Source organism: Trichosurus vulpecula, chromosome 4, assembly GCF_011100635.1.
Source record: "Trichosurus vulpecula isolate mTriVul1 chromosome 4, mTriVul1.pri, whole genome shotgun sequence".
NCBI lineage: Eukaryota > Metazoa > Chordata > Mammalia > Diprotodontia > Phalangeridae > Trichosurus > Trichosurus vulpecula.
In genome coordinates this window covers 40,282,511-40,307,674 of record NC_050576.1, presented here as the reverse complement: position 1 = coordinate 40,307,674, position 25,164 = coordinate 40,282,511, and the positions used below count along the sequence as shown (strand labels likewise).

The 25,164-nt window shown below is 41.0% G+C and overlaps 1 protein-coding gene across 2 annotated transcripts; it reads right to left on the bottom strand.

Moving 5' to 3' along the window:
- Positions 1 to 721: 721 nt before the first annotated feature.
- On the bottom strand, positions 722 to 20,013 carry LOC118848801 (guanylate-binding protein 1-like). Of its 2 annotated transcripts, none has more exons than XM_036757825.1 (11): positions 19,771 to 20,013; positions 8,764 to 9,317; positions 6,525 to 6,652; positions 6,229 to 6,338; positions 5,699 to 5,895; positions 4,926 to 5,168; positions 3,936 to 4,216; positions 3,160 to 3,372; positions 2,861 to 2,963; positions 2,389 to 2,582; positions 722 to 1,217 (listed from the first exon to the last, which is right to left on the bottom strand). In XM_036757825.1, the coding sequence occupies exons 2-11, from the start codon at positions 8,951 to 8,953 to the stop codon at positions 1,098 to 1,100; spliced, it is 1,779 nt and encodes a 592-aa protein (XP_036613720.1). In that variant the 5' UTR covers positions 8,954 to 9,317; positions 19,771 to 20,013; the 3' UTR covers positions 722 to 1,097. The 2 variants fall into 2 exon arrangements, with proteins under 2 accessions (XP_036613720.1, XP_036613719.1); XM_036757824.1 differs by having other exon boundaries at positions 8,764 to 8,972.
- Positions 20,014 to 25,164: the final 5,151 nt, after the last annotated feature.

The window sequence follows — 25,164 nt, the reverse complement described above, 5'->3', positions numbered from 1 at the left end:
GGGATAAGAATGGTGGGAAGGTTATGTCTGTCACTTGCTTGTCAAAAATAATTAAAATTTTGTTCTTTGCCATTGCCCCTGGGATAGATTTATCTCATCCAGATTGTACCCTCAAAGTTTATGTCTTCAAGCCAAGGGGAAGGAGGTTGGGAGGGGAAATTGCAGTTAGGGACCTATATAAACATCCCAGTTCTCTGTGTCTAGTGTGCTCTGACACTGAGAGGTGCCTGGAGTTGCCCTTTCCCACGGGATTGTAATAAATTTTCCTTTCTACTTTCACCTTGAGATGCCTCTGTTTTAATTCTTTGATTCATAAATTTGTATCACACACAAGATGTAAGAATGGTGCATCACCTGCTTGTCAAAAATAACCATACCATCTGTTCTTTGCCATTGTCACCGGGTAGATTTATCGCATCCAGATTGTACCCTCAAAGCTTGTGTCTTCAAGCTGAGAGGAAGGAGGTTGGGAGGGGGAATTGCGGTTAGGGATCTGTATGAACACCCAAATTTTCTGTGTCTGGCACACTCTGACACTGAGAGGTGCCTGAGTTGCCGTTTCCCACGGAATTGTAATAAAATTTCCCTTCTACTTTCACCTTGAGATGCCTCTGCTTTATTTCTTTAATTTGAAAATCTGTGCCACACACAGCTATCATTCTCTCATCTAGAAATGACCCTTCTCACACTCATTTGGTAACCAAACTTTTCAGAAAGGACCATCATTCATAAGATATTGTTTTATTTCTAAATATAGCTCTATATATGATTTTCATATGAATACCAAGAGCCATACTTTATTCAAGAAAAAAGAGAAAAGTTGACAGAGACATTTGAAATAGGAATCGAATGCAAAGGGACAGTCACACACTTTTCCCCTGTTTTAAAATCATCACAGGTGTTTAAGGAAAATCACTAGGTTTTTCAAATATGCTCTAGCTACAAGTGAACAGAAAACTAAATAAATCATACCCTCAGGCTTGTAAGCCTTGCATTTCAATAGCTCTCACACTACAAGTGTTCCACAAATCACAGGGATCCTGAACTCTCTCCCTCAGGTTATGTTGGAGGTGAAGAGAGGGAGAAGGCCTCAGTCTTCATAATATGATACAACCACCACTTTTGGATTCACTCATTCTTTTCTCCAGAGACTTGATTTGCTTTTCAAACTGCTCTGCTTCATTTCGGAATCCTGCTCTTAGTAATTGTTCCTGTTCCTGAAGGGAAACAAATACAATTTAATAGCATGGAACCAAAAGGGACCACACAGAATTCTGGGAAAATATATATATATACACATATATACATTTATTTATATAAACTATATATATATATACAGTATGTACTTATAAACAATATATTGTACATATATTCCATATAGTCTATAAAGTATGTGTGTGTGTGTATGTGTGTGTGTGTGTGTGTATGTACTTAACTATTGAAGGGAATTAATTGCAGTAGAAAATTAAGTATTCCTTGAACTTGATCTTTTGATCTGGATACAGAAAATGGCTTTCAAAATCCAAAGTGATCTCAAATAATTTCTTTTATAAAAACCTGCAATTGAGTCGTTCTGGAGAGAGTCTGGTGCAGGAAGACCAAATATGGTCTAGGGAGAGATCCTGGTCCATAAACCAATCATTTCTCAACAAAAATAATAGGATGCTTTGACCATGTCATTACATATGCTGTGAAGCAGGGCATTTGATCTTTTGTAAGAAAAATAGAAACAATTTTAACAAGTGATAAAAAGTATATTATAATTTTAAAAAGACAATAAGCAAAATTTTAAAAATAAGCTTGTTGATAAAAGGAGTATTTAAAAATGAAGAAGTAATGAAAAGAGGAAGTAAGGAAAAGAACTGGCAATTCTGAAATAACAATGTTTATTTCTAACAAAAATGGACTGATAATCATATAGTAGGAAAGACTGAATCAGCAGTTTATGAAATCCAAATTGAATTTGTTTCATTAATTAACCTAGTGTTTGGATGAGTTGAAGATCACCCAAAGGGCAAGCAGAAGCATGTATGAGTAAGTACTTTGCCAATTGTGATTTGCTCAAGATGACCAGGATAAGGGATGCTCTTAATCAAAGAAATTTGATAGGAAAAGATCATGTGGCAAGAGTGAGCAGTTACCAGTAGGCTCTTCACATACTCCATTAGTGTCTTTTTTAAGAAAAGTCAAGGAAGGTGCCCAGTATGTTGGGTGGCTTCTCTATGAAGGATTTATATGAGGCCATTGTCAAGAATCAACTCAGATGAGAGGGAATGGTTTAGACTATCTCTGGGGTCCCTTCAAGCTCCAAAATTCTTTGAATCTTTTTAAATACAGTTTTTTAAAGATTAGAAACTGATTCTCATGCATGAATTCATGATTACGTACCTGAAGTTTTAGAGCCAGGGCCCTCTCTTGCTCTGCTATTAACTGTTTCCTTTCTGCTTCCATCTTTTCAGTCAGTTGCTTTACATGCTCCTGGTGGCTTTTTTCCTTCTGCTTCATCATCTCCTCGGTCTTCTTTTGCAGTTCCTCTAATTGCTTTTTAGCATCCTCTGCAGCCTGAGCTTTCACACGCTCCACTGAAGATAATGAAAAATTGGAGAAAATTAAAGAGACATGAAGGATCGCTGGTTCCCAGAGCAACATTCTGCTCTACTTTGTTATCTCAATTTAAATGACTTAACTTCTTGGTGTTGATTTCAGACATTCTTTAGATCAACCAACAAAAAAGTGAATATATACAGAAAGTTCTGCTAACAAGGAAGAACTCTTTCTGGATATTAATGGTCAAGTCGTGTTAAAGTAATTTGCGAAGGTCTTGTCAGATGACCTAGGACCATGTCCTTGGACTTCTCACCTTCAATATCCTTTTCCTTTGCTGAGAGTGACTGGTCTGCCTGCAGTATTGCATCAGCTGTGTCTTCCTTGGACATCAGGTATTCCTGCAGAGTCTTCTCAGCCTGGCAATGAATTAGCAAAGGGAAATAAAGCTGTTGGGGTAAATAAAGTCAAAGGTTGCTGTTCACAGGACACTGGCCTTGACAGTGGGCCATTCCATTTAGCATTACTGTTGTTCACCCCAGGGCTTGAAAATGACACCTAAGGTTCCCTCTCCACCTGTAGCCTGAATCTTTTGTTAATGGGGGGAGGGTTCACCTGTAACCCCTTCCCGGGCTGCTGGTAGTATTTCTGTTTTAGCTCCTTGGTCTTCTGCAGAAAGAGACCATAGCCGCCTGGTTTAGAGAAGGTCCCATCCTTCACTGCTTCCTCCAGAGGATTGAAAATATCCTGAATCAAAGCTCTGCACCGTTTTGCTGACTCGTCCTGGTTCCTTCTACAAAAGCCATCACGCTTGGTTTCTAGCTGGCTCTTTAAGCAACATAAGGGAAAAGAGGTGTGAAAGGTAGAGTTGGGAGACTATATGAGAAACTTACCAGAATTTCTAGAAATGAATTCTTAAAAAAAATCTTGCCCACCTCCCACCTATGCATTCAAGTAGGATCATGCCCTGGTTCTAGACTTAATTTTGTAGGAGCCTCTGGCATATCTGTCCTAAGAGAAGCTAAAGTTTATGAGGAGAGGACAAATTAGTCTGGACAATATGTAATTTCCTCAAGCCCCTTTCCCCTATATCTTTACCTTAGACCACAATCCTCAATTCTTCAAACTCTTTCATAAGTAATCTTCAACTTCTCAAAATAATAAATGTATTACAATGTCATAGTCAATCAGCATCTTTTAGAAAACAGTTGCCATGTGGATCTTTTCCTTAAAGGAGGTCACTATGGACTTTCAGGGTCATATGACTGACTGAAGACTATGACTTTAGATTCTAGCAAGCTGTTGTTCTCAGGAAAATCTCATTTTCCTTTCCAAGTCTGCCTTCCTACATGTAGACCCTTATTTCCCATGAATAGGAATAGCCAAAGTACCGCCAATTCCTTCTGGAATTTCTGGTCCACATCCTTGAAAGAATCCTTGATGAAGACTTCAATAGCTTCCTTCTCACAGATGGCATGTATGTTCAACAACTCCCGAAGGGTTTCTGTAGGGAACTGGACCCTTTTGTTCATCATCTCTTCATAATATGTAAGGGCCCTTTGAACTGCAGCTGTGTTCTCTATTTGAGCCAGTGCCAGGACTGCATTCTCCATACAGGGCATATCTCCACTGGTGATGGCCTGGACGTAGGTCAGGACAAGATTCTCTAGACCTACAGAGAAAAGAAAAACGGAAGAGGTCAGAACCTATCATGATAAATAGTGGGTATGTACACTTCACTTTTCATTATATCTTAATTATTGCACCATTGGGAAAGCCTTGGACATAGAATCTTGAAGGTTTTCAAATTAGTCCTTTCTAATTCTTAACACCATGATTAGGTGAAACTTTCAGGAAATTTTTTGATATGGGAGTAAGAAGTGTCCAAAATGGCACTAATGAGAAGCAATGGATAGATTAGATAAAGGTACAGCCTCATTCCTAAATAGGTTAGCTCTGGCCATTGTCTTGATAACTCCATTTGTCTTCCCTCTCTTGGGAATGGTCAGAACTTATCATGCTAAATAATAGGTATAAACATTACATTGTCTTAATTATTGCACCATTGGTGAAGAATTGGGTATGGGGCATGCTTTTCAAGTCAGTCTTTTCTAGCTCTATTTTTTTTTTATACTTTAGGGAATTTATTTAGCCTTTTAGAGCTTTTCTGACAGAGGAGCAAGGAGTGTCCATAATGGTAAGAGTGGATGAGAGACTATGGACAGGAATCCGAAGAGGTCTTTTGTTATCTAGTCCAACAGATTATGTCTTTATCAGGGGCTGTCCTAGGAGGGTTCTCTCTTCTACTTTCCTCTCCTGTCCTTTTACAAACAGCAGAAGAAAAGTACTGGAAAGGTGAATAGGAATGAGAAAGGACTTACGGGGCCCATTGACTGTGATGCCTCCCTGGAGAGTTTTCACATTGGAATGCTGGAAGATATAGGAGCAGAAGCTTTCAACTTGTTCCACAAATTCAGGTTCCAGTTCACTGTCATGAAGTTTTTCAAGCTGAGACAGCTTCTTTCGGTGGGCGGGTCGGTCAAAGATAAAGCATTTCTTCTTGGGGAAGAACTGGCGGATGCATAGACGAGGTAGGTTGTACATTTTAACTTCCTCAGGTTTGCCTGAGGAACAAGAGGGAGGAGTCTTGTAACAAAGAACAGAGTCTGGGCTTTGACAAGCTCTCTAAAATGATGCCCCCTTTCAGGGACCTCTCTTTGGGCTGAAATAAGCTTATTCGTGCTAGGTCTTTGCATGTTGACTCCCCCATTAGAATGTGAGCTCCTTAAAGGTAGGGACTGTCTCCCTGCCCCCCCCCCTTCCTTGTATATCCAATGCTTAGCACTGTGCTTGGCACAACAAAGATGCTCAATAAAAGCTTGTTGATGGTAGTGATGATGACTATGATGATGATGAAAAAGACAAAGGACTTGTTCCTAAGATAGAAGAGAGGTTCAGTTTTTTGCTAAAGGCAATAGTCTAGACTTCAGCCAAAATGGAATAACTTTCCTTGTCTCCAAATAGGAAGGGGACCATGACTAGAGAAATCTATATACAGAACATAAAATAAATCCTCGAGGTTTCTCCCTCCCCCCTGCCCCCTTCCTGCTCTCCTTCCTCCCCACATTGTTGCCAAGCTCTCAAACCCTGGAACCTTTCTTAGGCATCAGTGAGATCTCCAGGTACTCATCAGGGGTGATGGGTTTCCCATTAATTTCCAGCTCCAAGGTGAAATCACGTACAGTCCACACAAACTCTGGAAAGAAGCTCACAAATTCTGCGGAATTTTCTACATCATCAGTGTTGGGGGTAGATTTGCTCTTTATGCGATCTGTCAGCTCAGTCACATAACTGAGGAATTAATTAAGGAAATATGGCATAGAAAAGCTCCAGCCCTCGTTCCACAATTGCTGCAATTCTCTGAAATCTTTTACTTCCCCTTGGCCCTGAACCAACTGATTACTTTTTCATCATGAAGCATGAGTAATTTCTCTAGGACTTGTCATATCTGTGTCTATGTGTGTGTATATACATATACGTTTATACACACACACACATTCTTATAACTGTTATTAGGACATGAGGAATAGAACATGGACTTCAGAGAGATATCTGGGGAAATTGGAGGCCCTCCTCTCCTCACTTCCCCACCTGTCCTCTTCCCCCAAATCAGAGAAAGGATACTGCAGCTGGTCCATCGCCTGTTGGTTGATGGTGCCCATGCTGTTGTAGACAAAGGTGCTGCTCAGTAGCACAGCCAGGGCAAAGATCCAAGTGTCATTCTTGTTGTCACCCTAGAAATTGGGACACATTTCCTGGCCTTATTACATGATACCTTTCCACTTCCATCACATCTCCTAAATTAGCATATCTCTATATTAGGTGAAAATCCAGCTCCCTTGGGTTTTTGCTTGCCTAAGAGATATAATAGTCCTAATGTGCTCTCTTTCACAGTCACGAACAGTGTCCTCCCTTCTTACCTTCTCCACGTCACCCAGGCCCTCAGTGTCCAGGAGAACAAGGGTGTGATTTGGTTTCTTGGGATGAGGAACACACCACATCCAGATGCCTTTAGTGTGAGACTGCACAGTGGAGCCAAGGGAGAAACCTGCACAAGAGTTTGGAGAGATGAGCATGGAATAATCTGGGGCCTCTCATATCTGATGAATGTCTTGGGGATTGTTTTTGTGTAATGTTAATCATTCACTGCAAGAAAATTGGCTATTTTCACAAAATGAAGAAGAGAGGAGATTGTATATAAAAGAATGTGTATGTTAGCTCTAATTTTTAAATTACCACCAGAGAGATCCAAAATAGACTAGTTGCCTGATCACAGCAAGTAAGAACATTTTCTTTTATTTCTGAGACCAGTAGAGATACCTAGGAATTTTTCCCTTTTTGATTTCCAATTCATTCATTGATTCATTATTCATTCATTCATCCATCCATCCATCTCTTCATTCATTCATCTACCTATCCATCTTTTTATTCATTCATTGTTCATTCATTCATCTATCCATTCATCTCTTCAATCCTCATTCTTTCATCTACCCATCCATCTCTTCATTCATTCATTCTTCATTCATTCATCTATCCTTCTATCTCTTCATTATTCATTCATTCATCTATCTATCCATCTCTTCATTAATTTATTCATTGATTCTTCATTCATCTATGCATCTATCTCTTCATTCATTTATTCGTTCATTCATTCTTCATTCACCCATCTACCCATCCATTTCTTCATTCACTTATTTATTTACTGAACAGATAGTTTGTGCAAGGCACTCTTCTAGAAGCTATGAGTGATACAGTGATAAGCAGGGCATGGTCTCTTCTCTCAAGAGCTTCTGTCTTCTTAGGAGATATGATACACGTACAGAAAACTATGTTAAAAATCAAATATGCCTTAAAAATCCACAAATATGCTTTAGGCAAGCACAAAATATGATAGGAATTCAGGGGAGGCAAAATTTCATTTCCTGGTTTAAGGGCAGGGGCCCCCAAACTGGGCTGTGAAGATTAAGTAGGATTTTGACCTGTGGAAATATGGCCTGGAGGAAAAGGGAATGGGTGTCAGTGAAGACATAGAAACAGATAATGGTTCAACCAGTTTGGGAACTAGTCCTCTGTCCCATTGGCCTGAACTCTAGCATATGTGAAGGGGAATACTGTAAACTATGTCTGGAAAGGTAGATGGGAACCAATGAGTGACAGGATCCTAGACTCAGAGCTAGAAGGAACTATTGAGATCATCTAATTTCACTCTTTCATTTTGCAGAAGAAGTCAGAAAGACAAAGTGATGAGCCCAATTACTGAATTAGTAAATATGAAAATTGGGTCCTGAGCCCAGATCATTTGAGTGCCTTTGCTCTTCCCTCAACACCACACAGCCTTGTTCATAAAGATTATTAGAATGCTTATGTAAATCACCATAACAGTTATCCTGTTCCCAAGGGGCATCTTGAATCTTTTTGTAAGGGGAAACTACATTAGTGTGGCAAAGATCAGAGGGTAGGAGGCCTCCATTCAGGAAAACCTGGCTTCAGATCCCGCCTCTAATACTTCATATCTATGTGACTATTGGCAAGGGCCTTATGCCTCAGTTTCTTCATCTGTAAAATGTTAATAATTAGACCAGTAGTACCTACCTCATAGGCTTGTTGTGAGGCTCCAGTATGTAAAATGCTTTGTAAATTTTTAAAGCGGTATATATATGTATATGTATATATAAATAAATATTAATACACAGCTATTACATATTTGTGCACAAGACATGTACATGTATCCTATCATAGATTGTATTTTATATGAATATTATATACATGTACATATTATATTACACACATGCACATCAGTGAACAATTCCATAATTTATCACATTAGATACACAGTATATATGAAATATTTACATTATATACACAGCATATATAACTTATCATACATGTGTATATTATTGTATATACTTATTACACACATAATATACATACACAAAATACATGCATGTCTATACGTCAGATACTATTAAGGCAAATTGGAGGAAACCTCTCTTTTTTCTTCCAGATTTCCCTAAGGGGTCTAAAGAAGAGGTCAGAATGAGACCTGGCCTTTCCAGGTCCATCCCTCCTTCTTAAAGAGTGGTCGCCAAAATGAATAACATACAGTTATATGTTAAAGTACTAACCATGCATTACCGTTACTTTGCTGATTGCACGTACCTGACTTTTTCCCTGCCAGCTTATTCATCAGATAGGACTTGCCAGTGCGATACAGGCCCACAATAGCCACCACCACTACAGGCTTAGTTATTGAAGAAAGAATCTCCAGCGATTTCTGGTTCACCATCAGTTCTCCTTTCTTATTCTCAATGAGACACACTGGGGCTGGCATCTGGACATCAGCAGCCATGTTGAAAGTATTTTGTTATCTGCAAATGGAAAGTCTGATCAAATGAGCATGAGAGGCCCACTTGTTATTTGTAAATATGGAGCCAAGGGGTGGCACCCACAGGACTGTTCTCCTGCTATCATCTGTGACTCCCCATATCTGTGATAGGAGCCTCTTCTTTCCTTTAAGAACCAGAGACTTTTCGATCTAGTCAATCCAAACATTTGTGAGTCATTTAGTTTCTGTCTCTTCTCATCCAATGTACAAGAGAAAGCAGTGATGTCTTCTCTCTGTCTCAATTTATGTGTATGTGAATTGTAGGATTGGACAGTTTTAACCAGAAGGAGCCTTACAACAAATGTACTCCAATCCACTTTCACAGTACCTATGAGGAAAATGAGTCCCAGTGAATTTCAATGATTTATTTAAGGTTTTGAAGGTTGTTAATAGTGTGGAAGCATAACTATGAAGGATTCCTATTTCTTTTAAAATGTTAAGAAATAATATTAGGATTAGTCTCCCTTGGATAGAAAACCTAATCTATATTTGATCAGATTCTAAGAAACCAAGTCCTGCACTGAAATCTTTCTGCTTCCTTCTTAGAAAAGGCCTGAGCTGTTTCTCAGAGTGAGGATTTTGACTGACTCAAGGAGAAACCCAGGGTCCCTGAAATCGATAAGGACCATAACCAAACTAAGAGCAGCAATGTACTTTGACTAATCTCGTGAAGAGCAGCACCTCTTTTGTTCACCTTTAACCAGAATGATCTATTTTAGGGAAATGGTTCTTCACTGTGTGGAGCTTGTTACTATAATTCTGTTTAAGACTATGGATTCACTCTCAGAGTAATGCTTTCAAATGCATAAAACAAAATACATAGAATTACAAAGAAAACAAAATATATTGCAATAGAATGCTGAAAATATTAAAACAAAGAAGCTTCTGGACCCCAGGTTAAGAACTTTGGTCCTAGCAGAATGCTGAGAGTGTTGTTATCTCTTGCCACCATCCTCTAATAGTTAACAAGAATAACTGGGAATAAACAGCACCCTCCCAGGGAGTCAGTGGGAAATGAAGATTTACTTGCCATGTTGATTTTGCCTTCTTTCCTTTCTTCATTTTTTCATTCAACAAGTGGGTGGCTGTGTTGGTAACCAAAAATGGGCTCCTTAGCACTTAGTCAACAAGTGCCCTTGACTAGTTTGGCTTTTTCCCCTGAACTGAATGCTGTTTGTATGTTGGACTGGAGTAAGCTTGTCGGCCCCTTCACCTTGCTTCCCTTGCTTAAGCTGATGGAAAGAACCTGTGCTTTCCCAGTCAACACCTTCACCTTGCTTAAGCTGATCGAAAGAACCTGTGCCTTCCTGGTCAACCCCTTCACCTTGCTTAAGCAGATTGAAAGAACCTGTGCTTTCCCCGGCATACCTTACCCCTCCCCCCCCCCCCCCCCCCTGGCAGAAGCCGGATGGTTAAAAACAGTTTCCGCTGGAGCCAGAGGCTGTTATAGCTACAGCCACAGCCGAAGCTGAAGCAGGAGCTACCAGTAGCAGAGCTGACCTACGGGAGGAAGCTGAACAAGGACTTGAGGCCAGTGGGTAATCTTTTTACCATAGAGGGGGAAGCATGATTTTGTTTTACACCATCATGCTTCTCTGTAGCCTCCTGGTTACTCTTGTGAGGCGTACTTATTGGGCCTGGAAGCTTTTGATCAATATGTCAAAATGGGGATGCTGGTTCATGGGTTGGTTACTGTGGAGCCTAAATACATGCTTTGATTCTTCTGCCTCCTACTTTGAGAGTTTCTTATATCCAGCGGTTCTGAACCTTTCAGACATATATATGATCCTCTTTGAGATTATAAACTCTGCCCTCCTAATACAGTGGCTGTTACACATGCAATACTGACTGAATTGAAGTCATTCATGAAATCTAGTCCTCTGTCTCTCAAATCCTAAACCTGCCCTGCTATCTATCAGGTACTCCTAACTTGAGGTCTGTGAATTTTTTAAAATAGTTTGATAATGTATTTCAACATAATTGGTATCTTTGAAGATCTTATGTGTTTTAATTTATGCATTAAAAGCATCATTTTAGAATGGGAACCAAAGTCTTTGTTCGACTGCCTAATAGGTCTATGGTACAAAATAGGTTGAGAATCTCTGACTTCTTGACTCAGTCTTTCTTTCCTCATTTAAGATGTCTCAGCCTCTCTTTTCTTGTTCTGCCTTTGATTTAACTCTTGTCTCTATCCTTTTGGTTCCTGTCTAATGCCACTCTATTTTTCTGATCTGAATTCTGCTGACATTCAAGGTATCCTTGACTCTGGCTAGAGCTATGAGGTGACATCTCCTTACTGACTGCACTCAAGTTGATAGATGACCACTTATGAAGTATGTGATTGAAAAGGTTGTGGTTCCCGTTTGGACTGTATTGGATGGTTCTTAAGGTGTCTTCCAGTTCTGAGATCCTGTGAAGTGTTTTTGGGGGCTTGGTTTTTTGCCGTTTCCTATATTACACAATGATTTGCTACCAACTGAGATTTGAACTTACTTATGTTTGTATGCACACACATACATAAAATATACATACAGATATGCATATATTTTACATAATCATGTTTATATGTAAATTTAGATTTGAACATGAAATATATGTATACATATATACACTTGTACATATAGTCAAGTTTTATTTTATATATGTACACATATGTGTGTATGTATGTTTGCATACCTACATACATACACAGGATGTCCCAAAAAGATTAGCATACTTTCAAGTTATTAAAATGTAAAACTGCACTAAGACTTTTGGGATACTTGTGGATTATTAAAGGGATAGAAATGTAAAGCAGTGTGTTACAGTAGAAAGAAGGCTGGATGTGTGATCATAGACAAGTCATTTGACTTCTCTGTGCTTCAGATTTTCCCTTTGTTAAATGAAGAGGTTGGAACTATTAAGGATGGCCTCTAGGATCTTATAAATTGGAGCTGGGAAGTTATAAAAGTGCCTGATTGCTCCTGTGCCTTTCACATACGGTTACTTCCAAAGCCTTTCCTTGGTCTAGTTGTCATTAGGAAAGAAGAAAAAGGCATTCTCCTTCATATGCCAGAGGCTGTTACGTGACCTCCTGAGCACCTTTCAGGTTTGTCCAGTCTTTGCCAAATGTCATTACTGGGGCCCATAATTGACTGTTGTCTGTTTTTCTTAACCAAACCCCAAATGTTTGATCCTTTCTACCTATCCCCTTTCTATCTGAACCCAACTTCATAAGACCCCTGCTACCCTTTCCTATATGTAGATACTGTCATGTATTGAATGGAATGAAGAACCAAAAAGAAGGTAGAGAGAATAGAGAAGTGGTCCAAAGAGGGGAAGGAAGTAAAATGCTGGTTAAAAAAGGTAACATAAAGTCAGTGGCAAACTGATCGGGGATCTGGGAATCTGGCCCTAGATGAAGTCTCTTAAGGAAACTTTAGTTTCTTTGAATACGGATTTTTTTTAAGAAAAGCTCCGTTTAGAATGGAAGAAGTGTTCCGCCAAAGAAGAGGTAAGGGGAGTAACTGAATGTTGCCTAGATTTCTGTAAGACACCCTTTAGGATGTGCCCTTAAAGATGGCAAAGCCAGCAGAACTCATCATTTGTCTCAAAATGGGAGACAGTGCTGTAGTGAATATAACTCTAGACCCGGAGGCAGAAAGACTTAGGTTGGAATCCTACCTCAAACAGTTATGGACTCTGTGACCTTGGGCAAGTCCCTTCCCTTCTGGCCTCAGTGATCTCATGTGTAGAATGGGGGGAAGTGGTTTTAGACTCAATAACATCTTCTTCCCAGTTCCAAATTGATGATCCTATAACAATATAGCCCATTTCTGTGTGCATGGCACATGTCTGTGTAGTTACTAACTTACCCAGTAAAGAGCTCTACTTTGCTTTCATTTTCAGTGTGCCTTTCCTTCCCTTCTACACAAGTTTTTTGTTAGTAGACTTCTGAAAACCTGGGAAAGCCAAGGCCTCAGCAGCTCAAAGTAGGTGGCATGAAAGATTTTATTTATCTTTGGAAGGGGCTGCATGGCTGGGGCTATGAACATGTTGTATTTGCTGAGAATAAAAAAAGAGGAATAATTGAGATAAGTTGCCATTGGATCATGGCCTCATAGATTTAGAGCTGGAAGGAACTTGGACTTGTCCAACCCTTTCATTTAATAGATAATTAAATTGAGACCCAGACAGGGGAAGTGATTCCTCTACATCACATAGGTGGTGAATGACAGAGGCATGGTTTACATTCAGGGCCTCTGACTCCAAAGCTGCTTGTCATGGTCAGGAAATAGGCCCAGGTATGTATTTGTTTGTTTGGTGGGGGAGAGGTGAAAGGGAAGGCAGGAACTAGACCTGTAATTTCATTGGCCTGGGAACTCTTAACAGAGAATCCCCCTCCCTTGGTGCAGACAGGCACCCTGATCCATAACTTGGAGTCTTAAAGAGCTGTCTGGAACACAGGGTTTGAGCGATCTGCTAGTATGTGTCAGAGTTAGGACCTGAGCCCAGGTCTCCCTGGCTCTGAGACAGCTCCATCTCCTTTCTGTGTGCTGCCATGACCCAAGCTCAGTTTGGAGCTCTCATGGCTAAGCTGTCAGTTTGTTTTCAGTTGTACATTTCTCTGAATACATGCTTTAAGTTGCCTCTTCCACAGAAATCCTCATTTGGAGTGGCCTGCAGCCTGCCCACACACTTCATGTGGTTCCTTATTACTCTGTGGATCATACTTAACTCCCATTCTTCCAAAACCATACTGTTTCATGATTTGAGGTCAGTTACAAATCATCAGGAAAATATTGGCATTAAAAAGGTTATTCTGATTCAGCGATGGTGGGGCCAAGATGGCAGCTTGAAAACAGGAACTCACCTAAACTCTCCCTCTAAACACCTGTTAAAAATGACTCTAAACAAATTCTAGAGCTATAGAACCACCAAATAACAGAGACAAACAAGTCTCCAGCCCAAGGCAGCCTGGATGGTCACTGAGAAGGGTCTATCTCACCATGCTGGGAGCAGAGGGCAATCCAAGTGGGCCTAGCCAGGACAGACGAGGCCAAAGTAGACTGGGTGGAGCAAGCCTGAGGGCCATGAATCATTGAGCTGTGGCCATTAACAGACTTCTCAACCCACAAACGACAAAGACAACAGAGCAAGTCAGTTGGAAAACTGCTGCATCTGGGCGAGAGAAGTGCATCGTCCAGGTGCAGCCCTGTGGTGGCCGAGGTACCTGCAGTAGTGGAGGGGGCAGTGGTAGCAGCAGCAGCAGAGGCAATGGCTACTTCTGGAGCCCCAGACCCACCTGTTGTGGGGAATCAAGAAGTTGATCAGAGTGGGAGTGCAGGGATCACTTAGCTGGTGCTGAGGCAAGGATCTCTTGCTTTGCCCTGCTTGGATCTGGATCTCAGTCCTGGTTGGTGGTTCTTGGAGGAGGAGGAGCACTGGTGTGGTAGAGCTTTGTGGTGGCTGTGGAGAGGGAGTCCTCCTGGTAGTTACATGGCAGAAAGGAGTTCCTGCACTCACATACCAGAGCCTAGGGCAGGAGAGGAGCATCACACCACCTCAGAACAGAAATAGCTCTGAAAACAGCAGCGCAAACTCCCTGAAGCTTGAGACAGAGCACTCTCTACTCTGAAAGCAGTTATACCTTGACAAAGAGCTCCAAAATCAAGTAATTGGCTGGGGAAAAAGAGCAAGCAGCATAAAAATTCTCAAACTGTCAAATCTTTCTTTGGTGACAAGACCAAAACATATGGCCAGAACAAGTCAACAAAGTCAAATATCCTACATCAAGAGCCTCCAAGAAAAACATGAACTAGTCTCAGGCCATGGAGGAGCTCAAAAAGGATTTGGAAAATCAAGTTAGAGAAGTAGAGGAAAATTGGGAAGAGAAATGAGAGTAATGCAAGAAAATCACGAAAAACAAGACAATGACTTGCTAAAGGAGACCCCAAAAATATTGAAGAAAATAACACCTTAAAAAATATGCTAACTCAAATGGCAAAAGAGCTCCAAAAAGCCAATGAGGAAAAGAATGTCTTAAAAGGCAGAATTAGCCAAATGGAAAAGGAGGTCCAAAAGACCACTGAAGACAATACTGCCTTAAAAATTAGATTGGAGCAAGTTGAAGCTAGCGACTTTATGAGAAATCAAGAAATCATAAAACAAAACCAAAAGAATGAAAAAATGGAAGACAATGTGAAATAACTCATTGGAAACACCATTGACCTGGAGAACAGATCCAGGAGAGATAAATTTAAAATTATTGGACTACCTGAAAGCCATGATCAAAAAATGAGCCTAGACATCATCTTTCAAGAAATTATCAAGGAAAACTGCCCTGAAATTCTAAAACCAGAGGGTAAAATAGAAATTGAAAGAATCCAATGATCACCTCTTGAAAAAGATCCCAAAAAGAAAATTCCTAGGAATATTGTACCCAAATTCCAGAGTGTGCAGGTCAAGGAGAAAATATTGCAAGTAGCCAGAAAGAAACATTTTGAGTATTGTGGAAACACCATCAGGATGACACAAGATCTAGCAGCTTCTATTAAGGGATCAAAGGGCTTGGAATACGATATTCGGAGGTCAAAAGAGCTAGGATTGAAACAAAGAATCACCTACCCACATGACTGAATGTAATACTCCAGAGCAAAATTTGGACTTTCAGTGAAAATAGAGGACTTTCAAGCATTCTGGATGAAAAGACCAGAGGTGAATAGAAAATTTGACTGTAAAATGCAAGAATCAAGAGAAGCATGAAAAGGTAAAAAGGAAAGAGAAATCGTAAGGGACTTATTAAAGTTGAACTGTTTTGTTTACATTCCTACATGGAAAGATGATATTTGTAACTCATGAGACCTTTCTCAGTATTAGGGTAGTTGAAGATAATGTACATACATACATGCGTGTGTGTGTGTATGTGTGTGTATATATATATATATATATAATGTGTATATATATATAATGTGTATATATATGTATGTGTGTGTATATATATGTATGTATGTGTGTGTGTATATATATATATGTATATGTATATAGACAGAGGGCACAGGGTGAGTTGAATATGAAGGGATGATATCTTAAAAAAATAAAATTAAGGGTTGAGAGAGGAATATATTGGGAGGAGAAAGGGAGAGATAGAATGGGATAAATTATCTTACATAAAAGTGGCAAGAAAAAGCAGTTCTGTTGGAAGGGAAGAAGGGGCACATGAAAGGGAATGAATGAATCTTGCTCTCATTGGATTTGACTTAAGAAGGGAATAACATACACACTCAATTGGGTATCTTACCCCACAGGAAAGTAAGGGGAAGGGGATAAGAGAGGAGGGATCATAGAAGGGAGGGCAGATTGGGGGAAGAGGAAATCAAAAGCAAACATTTTTGAAAAGGGACAGGGTCAAGGGAGAAAATTGAACAAAGGGGACAGGATAGGATGGAGGCAAATATAATTAGTCTTTCACAACATGAATATTATGGAAGTGTTTTGCATAACGATACATGGATGGCCTATATTGAATTGCTTGACTTCTGAAGCAGGGTGGGTGGGGAGGGAAGAAGGGAAAGAATTTGGAACTTGAAGTTCTAAAACCAAAAGTTTAAAAAAAAAGTTGTTTTTACATGCAACTGGGAAATAAGATATACAGGCAATGGGGTATAGAAATTTATCTTGCCCTACAAGAAAGTAAGGGGAAGGAGTAGGGTGACAGAAGGGTGGGCAGACTGAGGAAAGGGGCAATCAGAATATATGTCATCTTAGGGGAGTGAGGTTAGAAATTGGGAGAAAATTTATAACTCAAAATCTTGTGGAAATCAATGTTGAAAAGTAAAAATATTAAGTAAAAAAATTATTTAGAGCAAAAAAAAAGATTATTTGCTCTTCCCCTAAAGCAATACAGACCATTGTCCTTTTACTGTTCATTTCCCAGTCCACCTCACTGTCTGTTGACAGCATCTATCCAAGCCACACTTGGCAAGTGATGACTGGTTGTCTTTCATCTGCTTGCTTTTTTCCTGGGTGGCTATTTAGGTCAAACACTTTGGTTACTTCAATCTCCTTTGGGTGGCCCTACAGTGTTGTGTGGGGTTGAGGCCTCATCCTCTTCAGGGGATCCCTCTTCCATTTAGAATAGGGATGCACTTTTATGTGTTCTGGTCTCCTGGTAGCATCTGGTGAAGTCTATGGACCTTTCCTTAGGTAATTCTTTTAAAAGCATAAAATTAACTACACACGTTACAAAAGAAGCCAATTATATGAGATACAGTGATCAAAATATTTTCCCAGCAGATTCACAGGGTCCTCTGAGCTCTCTTATGGACCCCAGGTTAAGAAGCCCTGATTCAGCTTCTGTGCTGGGCACCCTCCAGGACACCTTCAGTGAGCATAGATCTGTTTGTATACCTCAACATTAATAATTAGAAGGTTGCATTTATAGAGCGCCTACTTTGTGCCAGGCTCTGTGCAAGAGCTTTCTAAATCTCATTTGGTCTTTGCAGCAACCCTGAGAAGGAGGTGCTATTATTATCTTTATTTTATGGGGGAGGAAACTGAGGCAGGCAGAGGTTCAGTGACTTGTCCAGGATGACACAGCTAGTCCATATCTGGAGCTACATTCAAACTCAGGTCTCCCTGACTCTAGGTCCAGGGCCCCTTGAGCTGTGGCACTCCCTAGAATCTCCATTCTCTCCCTCACTGTTCCTGTTGGTTAATTGCTGACTGGGAGGGAGGACCTGGACTCTGACATCTGAGTTGCCCTCCAGTGCCCTCTCGTGGCAAATAGGAGACAGCACTGAGGAGGGAAAGAAAACCCTCTGTCTTGTTCTGGGTTTGAGCTCTGCCCCTTACTTCCCGCTGTGACTTTGGGCAAAGCTCCTAAACTCCTTAGTTCTCAGTTTCCCTTTTTGTAAAACCAGGATGATGCCTAATTTCTTTATTTGTCAGAGTGATTTTTTTTTTGGCTCAAATTAGAGAATATTTTGGAGCACAATAGTTAGCATTTCTATAGGGCTTTAAGGCATGCAAAGAGCTTTATTAAATTATCTCATTTGATCATCATAATGATGCTACTACCATCATCCTCATTTTACAGATGAGGAAATGGAGGATGAGAAGGCAAGTAACTTACCCAGGATCCCATAGCTAGTAAGGGGTTCTTCAGCAGGGCTCAAACTCAAGGCTTCTGACTCCAAGTGCAGTACTCTGGACTGTGACCCTGCTGCCTCAAGAACATGAGCCACCCAAATTTTAAAGTTAGAGCCACCTGGTCAGTGTTCGTGGTCTAATTGTCTCATCCTCCTCCTTTCCTGTTCTGAATAACAGCTGATGGTGCAATGGAGAGAGTGCTGGGCCCAGAACTCAGGAAGACCTGAGTTCAAATGCAGCCTCAGACACTTATTATCCTGGGCATGTCATTTCACCTCTGTTTGCCTTAGTTTCCCTATCTGTAAAAATGGGGACAATAATAGTGCCTACCTCCCAGGGTTGTTGTGAGGAAGAAAGAAGATATTCTAAAAGTGTTTTTACAAACCTCAAAATACTATAGGAATGCTAGCTATTTTACAGACACCCTAGTTCTTATTCCCCAAACAAAGCACATGATGGTTCAGTTTTAAATTCTCTGAGTACAACAATTTAAAGCAGTTTCCTTATGGACAGCCTTGGGAGAGTGGCATTGGGTTTTGGCCACATGTTGTCACAACACCTTGTCCAGCCCCTCCCCACCAGCTAAGGTCTTTTCACTCTTCAAAGATCTTTTTGTATTTGCACAGCTAAGCACAGTGCCTGGCACACAGTAGGTGCTTAATAAATATTAATGATTTTTTGATTGAGAGAACAGGAGTTCTTAACGGTTTTTGTCTTGGACTCCTTGGACTGTCTATAGATCCCTTCACATAAGAATGTTTTCTGACGCACAAAACAAAATGGGATTTGAAAGGAGACCAATTCTATTGAAATAAAAATGTAACTTTTCCCATCCAAGGTCACAGACTCCCTAAAAGCTCTCCATGAACCCTTTGGGTGTCTGTAGACCCCAGATTAAGAATCTTTCCGGGTGAGAACCATAAAGTCCAAAGCTGTAGTAAGGATTTGATTAGGTGAGAGCAAGAAAATAAGGTGGAAGGGAGGAAACATCCCTTCAATCCCTAAGGTTGTAAAAAAAAAAAAAAAAAAAAAAAGGGGAGGGGAGAGGAGGCCAGATCATAAACAGTTCCTGAAACAGAGAGAAGAGGTAGTGCACCGCCTGCAGCAGGCATTTGATACTGTCCTCTGACTCCTTCAGGATTTAAACTTGGCTGATCCTACATTAGGCAGTTCAGTCTTATCTTGGTGCTGGTCATTTTCCAGGAAACTCTGCCTTACCCCTTAATCAGCTAGCGCTTACTGTGTGGAATCAATGGGATGAGAGTTAGGGATACAGAGAGCAGTGAAAGCAGCCCCAGCGCTTGTGCATCTTGAGGTTTAGCCGAGATTTAGTGAGAAGATAAAACACAGACAGAGACTTTGGAGAGAAGGCAATGGAGACTAAGGGGACCAGCAAAGGCGACCTGCAGCAGTGGCGCTGGAGCCTCGCCGGGCGGGCAAGTGTGGAGCCTTCTGTCCGCGGGACATGAGAGAGGACACTCCAGCTCCTGAGCCAAGCAGCGCAAAGGTGCGGAATGGAGCGGCCCATGAAGGTGAGCAGGGTGCCCCGATTCGCCTTCCTGCTCCACAGCTCTCAAACAGGGAATACAGGTGCGCTCTAGTAGAATAGAAGAAAGCCACCATGGGAGAGGAAAGACAGGACAGATCCTTACCCGGTCTCGCTTACTCTGAGGGCAGTGACTTCTGTTTCCTCTGTTCTCGCTTTACTCCCCTACTTCTTGACTCTTGGTTTTTATTCTGATGTCTCTGCTTCTGAGTCCCGGGGTTTTCCGGGCTTTCGCAATACAGGGAAAGATTTAAAAAACGGTCAAAAAAGGAAGCAAATAAGAAGTGAAAGAGAAAGAAAATAGCTTTCCCTTCGAGTCACTCAGCTGTAAAAGGAGGTGGGGGTAGGAGTGGGGGTACTGCTGGGAGGGGGTTGCTGAAGGCAGGCTATTTGAGGCCAGGGTTTCTCTGGCTCGTAAAACTTCAGGAGTGATAGGGAACATCGGCTGATCTAAAATAAATTCACCAATAGCTTTGAGGGGGTGTGCTTTTCAAGATTTCTGGTTTTTGGACTTAAGTTCCAACAAAAGACAACACAATTGAAGGATGTTGTCCACTTGTACCATCTGGATCGGATCCCTTGCTCTCTTACTCATTTCTGGAACCAAAAAACACCACGGCACCATCAAAGTACCCCAGTGTCTACTGAGTTGCCATATCTAAAAATTTTGAGTTTTAAGGGATTTTTTTGACTTCGTTGTTTCCTGGCACTTTGAATCGGTGTAAATCAAGAGGCCTAATAATATTAGGGTTGGAGCTGAGGAGAGGAGGAAGGTCATGCCTCCTAGAGGAAAGTCTGGTCTGAGTGATAATTTGAGGGAGAAGAGGTAGTGGCTGAAAAGGGTGGTGCCTGGCCTAGTCGAGGATGAGGAGGAAGAGGATGGAGGGCTTAAGATGTGCCCAGAGAGGAGAGAGAATTGGATTGAGAGGGTAGGAAGACTCAATCTAAATCAGGAAGGGGCATGGTTTGATGGTGGGAAGGGGACTGAGCCTTGATGGTGTGGGCCAAGGAAAGGGCAAACTAGGAAACTAACAAAGCAGAAGGGACTACTGGGGAATGTCTTTTAGAGAAGACAGGGCATACAAGATGGCTCAAAAGGAAGAGAGGTGGAAGGCTTGAGCAATAGTAGAGAGTATTCCCTGAGAAAAAGGCAGAGCTAAAGGGGGCTGGAAAATCACAGCTTGATCAAAATTTAAAGGGATCTTAGAAGGCATCTGAGGCAGCTAGGTGGCCCAGGAGACAGAGAGACAGAGAAACTCAGAATGCTTCTGCCTCCAGAGCGCTGAAGGTCACCATCACATGGAGGGTGATGGAGAGGTATGTGGTGGGTTTGAGAGGCTGCAGCTTATAACCAGTGAGGAACCCTAAAGAACAACAGCTATAAAGGATGTGATTGAAAGAATTGTGTGGCAGGAAGAGAAAACTGGATGCTCACAGAGGGATATGATAAAGCTTTTATTAAGTACTTACTGTGTGCCAGGGACTCTGCTAATCACTGAGAATATAAATGCAAACAAAAACCAAGATAGTCCCTAACTTCAAGGAGCTTATATTCTTTTTACTTCATCATAGTTTCCCCCAGTATCTCTCCTTTTTCCCCTCCCAGATGAACCACTCATATAACAAATTGTGTGTTTTAATGTCAAAAAAAGAAGAGGAAAAAAATCAGTGTATTGATGAGTACATTGGAAAAGCTGAAAATGTGTAATGAGTACAACCTGTGATCCTCCCACCTCTGAGGCTTACAAGGGGGATACAAGAAATAAAAGGAAGCTGAAATGGGAGCAAGTTCCAGAAAGAGTCATGGGCTTCACCAGGTTTGGAGTAAGCATGGCTGGCATTGGAGCTTCCTCAAAAGGAGTTTTGGGATGTAACTTACTAATCAGAGGAGGGCACTGAAGAAGAGAGTATTATTGCCAGAGGGAAGATAGCCATGAGTATAGTGGTCAAGAAGGAGTCTGAGGATCCATAGATTAACAAGTGGATGACTGTAGTGCTCTGCTGTTACCCTCAGGATTTTGGGAGAAAATATAGAAAGCCTCAAACATAGTGGGCAGACAGCCTATGGGGAACATTTGAGAAAGTATGGATGAGAGTCATCCAAGATGGGCAAACATGGATGAGTTACATTCTGCATCACTGAATAGAACTCCTAAATCTGCATCCTGGGAGGGAAGTCTCCAATCAATGAGATCACAGATATATTTGAGTCTTTGAGTAAACTTGAAGTACTAATATTTCTGTCGATCTTATGTACCTGAGGGCAGGTACTGAGTATAGAATATAACATCTGACCCCTAGCACAGTGAGTGCTCCGTACATAGCTGAAGATTAATAAATTAAAAAGAATTTGAATAGCTACCTCTTTTCCTCCTAATGGCTGGGCTCTGTGGTGACTGTTCAGGTCTAGGGGGCAGGGATATAGCTGTTCAAAAGGAATGTGTTCGAGTGTAAGAAGTGGAGTCAGGAAGAGCCGAATTCAAATCCAGACTCAGATACTTACTAGTTGTGTGACACCAGATAAGTCATGTTCCCTCTTTCTGCCTCAGTTTACTCATCTGTAAAATGGGGATAATAATCACCTAACCCCAGGGTGGTTGTGAGGATAATGAGATAGAATTTCTATAGTGGTTTGAAGAGCTTAAAGTACTATATACATGCTATTTATTATCATCACTGTTATTATTGTTGTCGTTGCTATGGAGAGGATCAAACCAGGATCTTTGAGAGGTTAAAAAGATTGTGTTAGGTGTCATGGAAGAATTTTGTTGTACAAAGGGCTTAGGGAATATAGTGTTTTATGATGGACTTTTTTAAAATGACAGTTCCTGTTAGGGGCCGAGTTAGAGCTGAGCCCTGCCCTCCTCGGACCTCCACGCCCAGGGCCTGCTGAGATAAACTCAGAGGAGGAGGGGTCTCACCTTTGTTGGCTCCCTAGCAATTCCAGGTCTTTGCCTGGACCTGCTTGACCACATGGCACTTCTGGCTCTTTGTCTGGGCTTACCAGAGCACATGGAACTTCCGGTTCTTTGCCTGGACTGCCTGACCGCAGGGAGCTTCGGGTTAGCACGGGAAGAGAAGGGAAGGAGAGTAGGCAGAACCAGGGCCACCCTAATGCCTACTTAACCAAAGATATAAAAATGCTGCTTGCTGAAACAATAAACGGAGTCACTCAACACCTTCCGCTCCCACCCCATTCATTGTCTGCGAGATCAGGCCCTTTGCTAGGCAAAGGCCTGGGTCTTGAGGGGATAACAGACCCCCCAAGTTGGTTGTTGAGGTGGAGGACCTCAACAAGTTCCTACTTTGAGCTGTGGCTTCTAAAATTAATCATTTTGCATCATTCCCTTTAATTAAAAATGACAGAATCATCCCTGAGATTAAGTTTTGAAAGGAAGGCTGCTCACTTTTTACAAAATGAAGGTTTTGCTGATTTTATGGTAACTGGTGGAAGGTGGCATCTGTCTAGATAAATAGGAGGGAGAGTATGGGAAGAAGTGACAAAGTAGAATAACACAAGGTTTCTTTGGATTCCTTTTATTCTAAAGCCCTGTCCCAATGTCCTTGATTGCTTGTCTTCATCCCGGAGTCATAGAATATCTCAAATCAGGAATGTATACTTACATGTCATTTTAATACTTTATGTTCAATAGGCATTGAACATGTTCTTTACATGTTATAGTAAATGTATAATGTTATATATAGCATCTCATTTTAACATCTTATTTTATATACATATACATACATATGTGTGTGTGTATATATATATATATATATATATATATATATATATATATATATATATATATATATATATATGTTTGACACTATATGTAATGGATATAATCAATGGAAACTCCCTTTTCTCCCCATCCCTTTTCCTTCTTATTGATTGTGGCTAGAAAACATTCCATAGGAGCATATGCTGCTGGGAACACTTGGGGCTCAGTGCTATGCTGAAACACTTGATCCTTTGGTGTGTTACAACAATCCCATGGCTTCCGTGTTGGCAGCAGAAGAAGGGGTTGATTAAGAAAAGCCTGGCCACTGAGTCAGGAAGCACTGCCCATTCAGCAGACTTTAGAAGGAGTAACTCTGCCCTTGGGATTCTTTCTTTCTTCCAGCCTCTGCAACTTTAAGCACGGAACGCTTTTTTTTTTAAGATTTCCTATGATAGGGTACAGGGGCGCCTTTGCCCACTTGACAGAAATGGGGGGCTCAGCTTGATGAGCTTCGGCCTGAATCTGGGGCCTCTGGCAACCATTTATTGAATATTACTCTTGAGATGGACTTTCCAGTCTTGGGGACAACCTTGTGAGTTTAGGAAATGGAGAACTTCTGGGTCCCAAAGTTAGTACAAACTCCCAGATGGGGAGGGAAGTATCCACTGGAGATCTTTTAGCCCTTCTTGGAGAAACCAGCCACCAGTAAAGGGAAGAGTTGACCCTCTGGCCAGGCTTACCAGAAGACCTTGAGGGAGGTAGTGTGGAGTCTATGAAGGTGAAACACATCTTCAGTATCCCTGCAAAATGTGTCATATTTTGACGTTTCACATATTAAGCTTCTGGGAAAATGAAATAGTTTTAAGTTATGACTTCATGTTTAAGTCTTTGTCTGTGGGCACTCTTTAGTCTTTGGTGGTTTAAGCATTTCTTTTGTGTGGAAGAAATTGCTGTCCTATACCTGATGTATATTGTTCATTAAGTCCCTTTCTACTACTTTTTTGGGGGACATTTTAGTCATGAGCCAGATCTAAGCTTTAAGCGATCTTCTCGTGGGACAGGGCTATAAATAACCAGAGAGTTTGGGGAAACAAAAAACCTGATACCTCTGTGGTAGTTTGCAGTAGGTCTGTGCACATTAGCTAGGCTTGAGTAAGCCCTGTGGCACAGAGAAAATTTCAACAGGGAAATCTCCAGGCTGTGGCGGATTTGTAGAGAAAATCTCTCGCACAGAGAAATCAGAGGATGCTGCTGACAAATAGCCCTTGTCATTTGAGCAGCTGGAGCAGAAAGGCTTCTTCGTTTCATGAATAACAAACACCATTGTATTGGTGACACAGTCCCTTGTATCTTCCTGATTGTATAAAAAGCATCTAGTGAGGCAACTTTTCACTTGTTAAGACCTAGTGGATTCTCCATTCTGAGTGGACTGAATTTGTCTCCACTTGAAAATCATCTCTGTAAAGAAAAAAGGAGGCAAGGTAAGGTCTTGGTGCTTAATCAAACTACAATCAGAACTGGTGGCATGCATCCTTGCCCTTTGTTTGACAACAGTATTCTTACAAACTAAGTAAATTCATTCATCTACCTAGTCATCTATTTATCTATTCATCTAAATTATCTATTTGCATATGAAATATTTTTATGTCTTTCTTATATCACCATAATTTTCCTCAGTATCCTTCTTCCCCCTCTCAGAGAGCATCCCATCTAACAAAGAATGATTTTTAAAGACAAAAAAAGAAAAAGAGGAAAAAACCAGCATAACTCATCAGTAT

Bases quoted from the DNA above. Each gene is read 5' to 3' on its own strand.
- LOC118848801 (XM_036757825.1), bottom strand. From the start codon at position 8,953: ATGGCTGCTGATGTCCAGATGCCAGCCCCAGTGTGTCTCATTGAGAAT. The intron at 3,373-3,935 runs GTACTTTGGCTA...TGTTGCTTAAAG, and splicing joins AATTCCAGAAGGAATTGGCG to AGCCAGCTAGAAACCAAGCG. The intron at 2,964-3,159 runs GTGAACCCTCCC...ATTCATTGCCAG, and splicing joins AGCCCGGGAAGGGGTTACAG to GCTGAGAAGACTCTGCAGGA.